The sequence below is a fragment of the Tinamus guttatus genome, unplaced genomic scaffold, assembly GCF_059628265.1.
Source record: "Tinamus guttatus ecotype Peru unplaced genomic scaffold, ASM5962826v1 Tinamus_guttatus_pri_ptg000242l, whole genome shotgun sequence".
NCBI classification, from domain to species: domain Eukaryota; kingdom Metazoa; phylum Chordata; class Aves; order Tinamiformes; family Tinamidae; genus Tinamus; species Tinamus guttatus.
In genome coordinates, this window is record NW_028288776.1 from 4,670,355 (window position 1) to 4,679,887 (window position 9,533).

The window sequence follows — 9,533 nt, forward strand, 5'->3', positions numbered from 1 at the left end:
GAAGTGTCATATTATGAAATTTGGTTTCAGTATGTTCACTTTGTTTTACTGGGTTCTGTTGATGTAACCAGTTGAAGTGGCTTCAGTGTTCTTGAGCATGTTTAGAACTTTAGTGAAAATTCAGAAATGGGCTGGGGCTTTAATTATCTACAGTCTGCATAAAGAAAGCCCAGTAAGATGCCTAGGAAGAGAACTTGAAGCAACTGTTAGAACTGGCAACTGATTTCCTCTTTTTCAATTAGAGGAAAGGAGTTCTGCACAAGGGGGGATTTTTTACCCAGACAGACTCTAACTGTTAGAGCTCTAAAGCAAATTGTAGAAACTCTTCGGCAGATGGGATGTGGAAAAACAAGGGTTTTACTGTGCTGTAATTTATCTTCAGGGAATTTATAGAGCGATCTCTTTCTGAAAGTCAAAATGAAAGGCGAGAAATTATGTTGTTACTGTCTTAGCCCTAAGGATCTTTTGTACTTGAAACAAGAAATGCAACTAAAATTGTGTTTTCTAGAAATTTTCTATTCAGTTTGAGAATTTCTTCTATTAAGATAAAGTATGCTATTAAAGGTTGACTACAAAACAGATTGTTCAGTAGTTTAAGAATGTTGTGAGAATATTCTAACTTTCAGGAGCTCTCATTTCTGCCGCTGAGTTAAGCCTGTTAGTCTGATCCAGAAGGTCGTCTTTTAAAAGTAATGTGGAGGTGGCGCTGCATTGCTCAGTGAATGCTGTCGTAGGTAGACATTTTAAAAGCAAAACAAAGAATAAAATAATTGGACGTATAGTCTGATTTAAGCAAAAAGAATACACACACAGTGATACACTTTCAGGACTTTATGAAAGTTTAGTAGGGACCTGCATGTTCTTTTTTTGCATTATTACAGCTTGAAAATGACCCTAATTACTTGAATTTCATTTTTAGGGTTAGGGTTTTTGTTACATTTGGTCTAAAGTTAAACAGGCAAAGTATTTTCATTGAGTTCATGGCATTTGTTTTTACTACTCTTGTTGTTTTGTTGCACTGTATATTTGCTATATAGTCTTTTTTACTTATAGGCATTATGTCTAACCAAAGCTCTTCTACCCAGCTATTTGAACAAACTTTGACTTCATAAATCAGCTGATTTGTGCCAGTTAAGAGCCAAGCTCCAAATTAGGAGATTTGCAGGATGGGATCAATGGTTCAAGCCTGCTTTTAGAGAACAAGATTTTATCCATACTAGGGAGTAGAGGAGTTGCAGCATCTCCTTTACTGTTCAACCTTCTGTTTGATCCTAAGGAGCGTATTAAAGGACTGCAGCTGGCAAGGCTTTAACCTGAAGGAGTATGTTGCAGTACACTGCAGATGTGCAGAGGAAATTATTAGCAGATGGGCAGGGAGTCTTACATCCTCATCCCCTGGAGGGTCATCGCAGCAGAGCAGTTGCAGCCTGTGCTGCAGTCCACCTGTTTGGTTTTTCTGAAGCTGCCAGGAAGGATGAGGACTGTTGGGAGTCTCTGAATGGCTAAACTAGGCAGCAAAAGTTCAGTCTTGTAAACATGATTATATCCACAGTATGGCTTTGTCAAAACTAAGGGCAGGCATAATTTTAATGAAGCACAGTCTTCAGTGCCCTTCCCACTTCACAGGAACCTATTAGTACCAACTATTGTGTGTAATTCTGTAACATGCAACACTCTAGGATTGTCACGCGTGTGCGTAGAAGGCTTTTTCACCTGCTAAACCAACTGTTGTACTACTATTAGAATTTGAAAATAGATGTGGACCAGGTAATGTACTGAAATGGCAGGCTTTACATCGAGTTCATTACCTGCCTTCTACCCAAAGATATATCTTTGTTTAAAAATTTATATTCCTGTAATAGGAAGAGCAGTGAAGAAGCACAGAGAGAAAGACGGAGGATATCAGGATTGCTGAATATGATGGAACCAAGTCTTCTTCAGTTCTATGTTTCCAGACAGTGGTTAAATAAATTTAAGACTTTTGCAGAGCCAGGACCAATTTCAAATAATGATTTTCTCTGTATGCATGGAGGTAAGAATATAACCAAGTATCATTTACTAAGAATTTATCTGTCAATTTGTAGCTGTACAGGGATGTATACTTGTGCCGAAAGTACAAGGAATTAACGGAAATTGAATATATTATGTCTGTTTGTTATGGCTGTCTGTCTTTGGCTTCTATGATACTCGGATTTCTCTTACTTCAGTTGTCTCCTACATTTTTTGGCATCATAAGAGACTCAAAGAACAATTTCTTAAATGCAGGTGATATAATACAGTCAAAGTTTTTTGGGTGACTACTTTGAACTGGTCAGAGTTTTATGATGTAGAGACCTCTAACATAGTAGTCTCTCCCAAAATTTCTTAAAGTCCAAATGCATGTGTGTTTTTTTTTTTTTTTTTTTTTTTTTCCTGCTGCTGCTTTTGCAGGTGTTCCTCCCCCCAAGGCAAGTTTCATAGAAGACCTGGTGGTAATGCTGCCTCAAAATATATGGGATAATCTGTATAGCAGGTAAGTTTCATGTAACTGAAAAAAGTCTTATGATGGAATTTGAGAGCAGATGTGTGCCAAGCAGTGATTTCAGACTTGTGGGATTAGGAGCTTAAATTTTTCAAAGTGAAGATTTATATAATTTGCTTGTGCACAGTAACACTGAATAAAAGCCTGCATGAACAGTAGTGTATTACTGGAGTGATAGTCAAGAACTAAATCAATAAACGTTGTTTAGGGTCTGCACAAAACAACACAAAGTGGGTCAGCAAAAGTACGCTTTGCAAGAGGCAGTTTGAAAGAGCTCTCTGTGTCAGCTTCCTGTTCCCTGGCTGGCTAGAGACAGCTTTTTTTTTTTTTTTTTTTCTCTCCATGTTGGCTCTGAATCCATAGCCTCAGCTGCCCGTAGTGCTTCAAAATAGCTTAGATATAAGGCTGCTGTATAACTACTCCACACTTTCCTATGGGTCAGGCTTAAGTGCTTGCTTTTGTGGGAGGGATTCTTATAAAAATTCATCTTTTAAAGTAACAAAAAAGCAGCAGAAGAGCCTAGCTGTTGACCTTAAGGATTCTGTATTACACTTATAGCCACTACTTTTGTCTCTTTAATTCCCAGGCACCTATATATATATATTTTCTTTCTTTAAAAAAAAAAAAAAAAAAAAAAAAAGGGGGGGGCGGGCTTAAGTAGCCACAAGAAAAAAAATGGTGCTATTGTCTACTTATTTCCACATTCCTGCATATACTGAACTTTTCTTCCAAATAATTATTTGAATACCATACATAATACATGTTATATATTTAGTGTTATTGAATATTAACATTAATATATATTATTATAAATATCTATATCCATTAAATGAACTGCATTATCCCCTATGGGTGTACCACACACACTGTTAGATTTTAAGGAAAATGTTTTTAAGCTTCTCATTCTTTTTTCTCCATAAATTTTTGAGTAAGATATCAAACTATGGTCATATTTGGTAAGTAGAAGTCCTCAAGATGGTAGGAACCCCCCCGGTTTTGGAGCCCTCTGGTAGAGGGATACAATTATTAAATGCTTGTCTCTTCTGTGTGGCCTCCTAACTGGCACATGTGCCATGTGTGTATCAACACAGAGTAGCTCTGAAGCAACCATACCTTGCTTTTAATCTTGCTGATAGCTGGGAATCATGGTATTCCATGGCTGTGGTGGGTGAGCGTTTAGGGTAGCGAAGCAAAGTATTGAGAGAAACAAGGCCTCAATGGCAGAAGTTGGCTTTTACTGAGGTAGTACTATGGAAAAGCGGATAATATATTGGTTGCTAATCTATCCAAGTTCAGACTATTTTGCTGCTTGCCTGGAAATGTTTGATTCAATTCTAATAGCTCTAGAGTCAAATTTGCTTAAAAGGTCATTTCATATTTCTGTCAAAAACTTATGGACTGATCACTGTAATCTAAAATGGTAATGTGATCTTCAAAGGTACAATTGGTGTATAGGAGGGGTGGATGGATTCATGAAATCAGTCTGAGAACTGGCTGAAGTGATTCCCTAAGCTGTTCGTCAGAGGCTTTTGATAAAACCCACTTGGCATATATGAGTGCCTGTTTGGAGCGAGCAATCACCAACATGTTTTTCCAGCAGTAACTCTTTTCGAAGCATGTGACTATAGCAGAATTTTAGAGATGGTTTGTACTGGCTTTAGGCAGTCAGAACTTGGAAAATTTTGTTGTAGGATCAAGTATAAAATATTACTAAGGAAATAATGATGGCCTCCTTGGGTCAGCGTGATCAGCACTGGAATGCATCATACTTCAGTTACATGCTGTAGGAAGCTGGCACTTGCTTCTGTCCAACAGGTGCTTGATTCTCTTTGCATGTTGCTTTCCACAGGGTAATGTGTTGGGGGGTATGTTTCTCTTTTACTGCAGGTTTGGAGGGGGACCAGCTGTTAATCATCTGTATGTTTGTCATACTTGTCAAATGGAGTCTGAAAGGATTGAAAAGAGGAGGAAAAATGAATTGGAAATGTTTATTCGGGTAAAAAAGTAAACAATTCTCATTCCATTTTTCTGATATCATCTAATATTTGTAACCCCAGGTTATGGGTTACCATATGCATAGGTGATTCATTTAACAAATAGATTTTATTATTTTTATGCCTACCCAGAATCACCTTTTTCCTGCTAGCATCAACAGAGTCCTTGTGATATCCTAGATAAATATTCTTAGGGAAGTGTAACTCAAGGGAGTATCTCATGAGCTAATCATAGTCTTTAGCTGTAGTTTTAATTTTGTACCTGTTGATGACCAAAACAAAAAACAAACAAAAACAACAACAACAAAAAAAACAGAATAGTTCAGTGTGAATTGAGTGTGTTAGTGATGTAATGGATCCATAAAATTAAGCTCACTGTGTATTTGTGCAGCAAGTGCTACTTCATTGTCTTGCAGTCTTTGAACAAAAATAGAATGTTGAATTGCCCAAATCTTAATTAAAGATCTTGCTGGAAGATATTTATAGAAATAAGGTGTTTTTGAGGGGAGGTGAAGGGGATGTTTCTATCATTGGAGGTTAAAACAAAACAAGTTTAGCTAGATACAGCTGGACCTCCCTACCTAGTTGCTTTTTGTGATCTGTGCAAAATCACTTGTCTTGCAGGAGAAAGTCGAGCAACGGGGTATGAATCTCTATTAAGAAGAGATTAAAGAAATAGAAACATACTCCATTTTTAAAATTGAAGGAAGTCATAAAATCAGTCTTGGTTGGAATCGTACTTGCTTCTGACTAAATTATTAGGAAAACCATAGATAATGTAGCTCATCATACAAAGAGCTTGCCATCTAACAGTGAAGCAAGTCTTCAAAACACTGGTTTATTTTATCTAATAATTTATTTTATAATTTCATAAAAATAAGCTTACTATTGATAATATTTTTATGTTTACACTGAAAAGCGGGGCATTCACAGTAATGCAGTAGTATGCGATGAATGAGCACTTATGTTTAAAAGAACAACTTGATGATTTTGGTTCCAAGCCAAGCTGTTCTGGGAGGAAAGAAATTAACTTTTCAAGAAAAAAAAATAAAATAAGGCCACTAGTACCTCAAGTCTTTCTTTGGGAATTTACCAAGTGTTTATAGTACTGATAGTCTGGAGTCTGGTGTTCCCTTTTTTTGTTGCTTTGTTTTGGGGGAGGAGCAGTGTGTTATGTTAATATTTAGTGAGTAGTTCAAAATATTTAGCAACTTTTTTAGAATTACTGTTTTTCTGCCTTTTTTCTTCCTCCTCCTTGCAGCTTAATAGAGCATTCCAAGAAGAAGAATCTCCATCAACTTTTTATTGCATCAGCTTGCCATGGTTCAGAGAATGGGAAGGATTTGTAAAGGGCAAAGACAGTGGTGAGTTGTGGCTCCTGTCAAGATACGCATAACCTTTTCATTCTTGTGGTCAAATAGTACTGTTTAAATTGCATCCTACCGCTAAAATAGAAGCGGGAAGAATAGTAAGATGAAGCAACTAAAGCTCTTCATAAACAAACAGAAAGTTTACTTAAATAAAAAACAAACAAACAGCAACAACAAAAAAAAAACACAGACAGTTTTTATATGTAGGAAATATGCTTAGAAATTCAATAATAAAATTAAACTATAGTCAAAATTGGATAATTTAAGGTAATGGATGATGAGAAGCCTGTGAAAGTATGTTACTTAAGTGGGCAGGGCTGTTTTCAAGTTTATACAGAGCTTATTGTCCTGAATCCTTCCAAAATGGTAGTAAACTTAAACACCAACATCTGGAGAGATCAGGGTGATCTTTTAGCAGCAGCAAAAGAATGGGGTTCAGGTATGAGGAAGTGTGCTGTGCATTATGCAGGGCAAACAGACTGGTAATGCTGTAGCCTTTGGATGAAAGGGAACCCCCCTGATGTGATTTGAAGCTTGTGGACAACTGTAATCGTGTCACTATCAGCTGCCTTTAGGTGCACCTAAAGCTTTGAAATGGAAACACTGACAAAATGTCCTATGATCTTATTTGAGTCTGCACTGGGACAGTGTGGCTGGAGGTGAGAATTAGGATTAATTTGTGTTTTATATTGCTTGAAGGCTTTCTGTAATCATGAATGCGTGGAGAAAAAAAAAAGTGCTTTTAATTAAAACTCTGATTAGTTTTTAACAACTTGGAATATATTGCTGAGCAGTGCAAGAACAAGCAGGAAGCAAACAGCTATTTCTCCTTTCATTGAAAAACCAAATGTGAAGACTGTTGTTTGCTTTCACTCCCTCATTTTAATCAATCTTCCTGTCACTGTAGAGCCTCCTGGTCCTATTGACAATGCCAAGATTGCAGTCACAAAAGGTGGAAATGTTGTGCTAAAGCAAGGTAAGTGCCTCTGGACTCCAAATTATGTATTTGCTAAAGCTAGGGAAGTGGTATTTGTTACAAGGCCCATTTTTGGGCGGTCAGCTTATAAAAATTATGAATTAGGTTAATCTACAATAGACACTAAGTGCACGTAAGAATGTAGAAAGCAGTGCAGAATAATCTTGGCATTTAGGCTTGGTTCTCTATCTAATTATATTGATTCTGAAATCTAACTTGAGTTGAGAGGTAAACAAACTACAGTGAGCAAATGCTGTTGCTCATTTTTCAGCAAGTTATTTACTATTGTATACAGCAGAAAAACTCTTCTAGCATACAAACATTTGTTATTCTTCATAGATTCTTAATATCTATTTGACTTTTGTTTGTAGAGAGATAAATTTTCTAAGATGGCTTGTTCTATGAAGACTTTAGATTTCCAGGGAAAACATACGGATATTACATTTCACTGTAGCTCAACTTCGAGGAAAAAAATGCAGTGTTAAGATTAATTTCTATTTGTTAATAGGATTTTTGCACAGTTAATGCTTCAGCATACAGCAGATCTACCAGGGAGTTTGAAAGAATGAATTCTTGCTCCCATCAATGTGCCCCTGGATTTAAAACTCTTGATCTGTAACATAGGTTTTAAATATACTATGAAGCCTCTGACTAAAGTATAGCAGCAGAAACGTTCAGTTTATGATCAGTAACAGTAAACAAAAATGGCAGGTTTTGAATTTTCTGATTCAAATAGAACATAAGTAGAAATTAAGTGTAAAAGGTTGTAGAAAATTTTCTCTCTTCCTGAGTGAAGAGGTTAGAGCACACTAAGTAGTGCATAGTATCACATATCTGTGATCCAGTGGTCCTGATCCCAGTGTGTTAGTTCACTATGCTTGTTCAGCTAAATGTGACTATTAGGAGAGCTGGGAGCTGTGTGAGGGGAGGAAGATCTACTCCTTTGCCTGCAGGAATGGAGTCAGATGCATTTATGTACAGTGCCGAACCTAAACATTTGTTTACTGAGGCATAGCTCTTGTTTCTGGTAGAGTGCATCCTGGCTTCCAGATGAAGCTTTGCCTGGTTGAGTCAACGTGGGTAATCAAATGTACAATTCTTTGTACCTTTCCTCCTTGGAAATGCTTTATTTGTAAAGTAGGGTAGTAGCACAGGTGGCAAGGCTAAAACGTTATGAGTGTATATGGAGGAGTCCCCTTGATTTAGCTTTGTTTTGTTTTGAAATAGAGCATACTGTAATTAAACTTAATGGGACAGATTAAGAGTAATATTTCTAATAAAAGGATATTGGGAGAAGCTTCTTGGGAGCTGATTTTTAATCAGTTGCTTAAGATGGGAGTCTTATTCAGACAGAGCAGAAAACTGCCCTCTATGTCTAGACTAAGAAATCCTGGATTCAACTCTATTAGACAGAATTCTTGTGTCAAAACCAATTAATGGTGATGTGCTGGGGCTCCCCTGCCCCTATGAAGGGTTACTAAAAGTGTCTCATGTGAAGAGCGTTAGTGGGGCAGTTAACATTTTAACGTATGCATTTTATGATTGAGCTCTGCTAAGTATTGTATAGTTCTGAGAGCAAGTAGCTCTAGAGTCAAGAAGCATAAAGCGGACACACGTCATCAGGTTTGGTAGCTAGTGTAAAATGAAGCAAAAAAATCCAGATTAGAGTATTAAATTTATCTGAGTGTTTTGTTCTTTTTATTTCTGTTATGGACTTTAAAAAAAAATAATTAGTAATTAAAACTTTAAAAATGTTTTCAGGTGCAGATTCTGGACAGATATCTGAAGAAACATGGAATTTTCTTCAGTCAATCTATGGGGGAGGTCCAGAGATTATCCTAAGACCACCTGTTCCTCCAGTAGATCCTGATATCTTGCAAACAGAGGAGAAGATTGAATTAGAAACTCATGGTCTGTAGCTGTTGAGATAAAGATGATCATGTAAGAGATTCATCCTTCCTTACAAAAGGCCCCTATACATTCCTGAAAGTTTTCTTTCCTGATATTTGTAGGACGCAAAGCTCACCGGGCATTATGTTAACTAAAGAATAGTAAGTCAAAATATGTATTATAATTTGCTCAAATAGAGACTTGTTTCTCTGTTTTGGAAGGCATGTTTTGTACATTTTGGAATGTTTAGTCAATGGAAAACTCGTTTCTGGACTTCTTGGTATAAGTCAAAATCCTGTAGTAACCTTAGACTTGAAAAATTGGAGCAAAATTTTAGCGGTGTCATTAAATAGCTTTATTCCCGATTGGACTTCTGATATCTACAAACTGCTGCCTGTTTTAATTAAAAAGTTTTGACAAGCCTAGGTGTAAGGGGAGCGTATTTTAAATGGATCACAATAATTGATTTAAAAAGGAAAAAAGGTAACTTCCTAAATGCTCAGGAAAAAGTCTTGCTTTTTTTGCACTGTAAGTGTTTAAAACAAGTAGTATATAACCTTCAAATACGTTTTGTATTTGAGTGGATCAAATATTAGTCTAGATGGAATATTGTTCTAGTCAGCAAGTGTCATAATTTATTACCTACTAAATTGTACATCTTATTATAGGCTTCTTTAACTGTATAAACCTGGCTAGTATCTTTAATTTTTTTTGTCACAAATATTATTAGTCTTCTAGAGTGATATTTGAGAGCATGAAGTGTGAAATGTAAAATGATTATG

At 36.4% G+C, this 9,533-nt stretch overlaps 1 protein-coding gene across 3 annotated transcripts in view; it reads left to right on the forward strand.

The window, feature by feature from the left end:
* The window catches only part of USP33 (ubiquitin specific peptidase 33), a 35,811-nt gene extending 26,586 nt beyond the window's left edge, over window positions 1–9,225 (forward strand). For all 3 annotated transcript variants that reach the window (XM_088526074.1, XM_088526076.1, XM_088526075.1), the window contains exons 20-25: window positions 1,863–2,032; window positions 2,431–2,512; window positions 4,409–4,517; window positions 5,777–5,879; window positions 6,793–6,861; window positions 8,623–9,225. In XM_088526074.1, the coding sequence (XP_088382200.1) occupies window positions 1,863–2,032; window positions 2,431–2,512; window positions 4,409–4,517; window positions 5,777–5,879; window positions 6,793–6,861; window positions 8,623–8,780 (691 nt within the window). In that variant the 3' untranslated portion in view covers window positions 8,781–9,225. The remainder of the gene's footprint in view (window positions 1–1,862; window positions 2,033–2,430; window positions 2,513–4,408; window positions 4,518–5,776; window positions 5,880–6,792; window positions 6,862–8,622) is intronic.
* The last annotated feature ends 308 nt before the right edge of the window (window positions 9,226–9,533 follow it).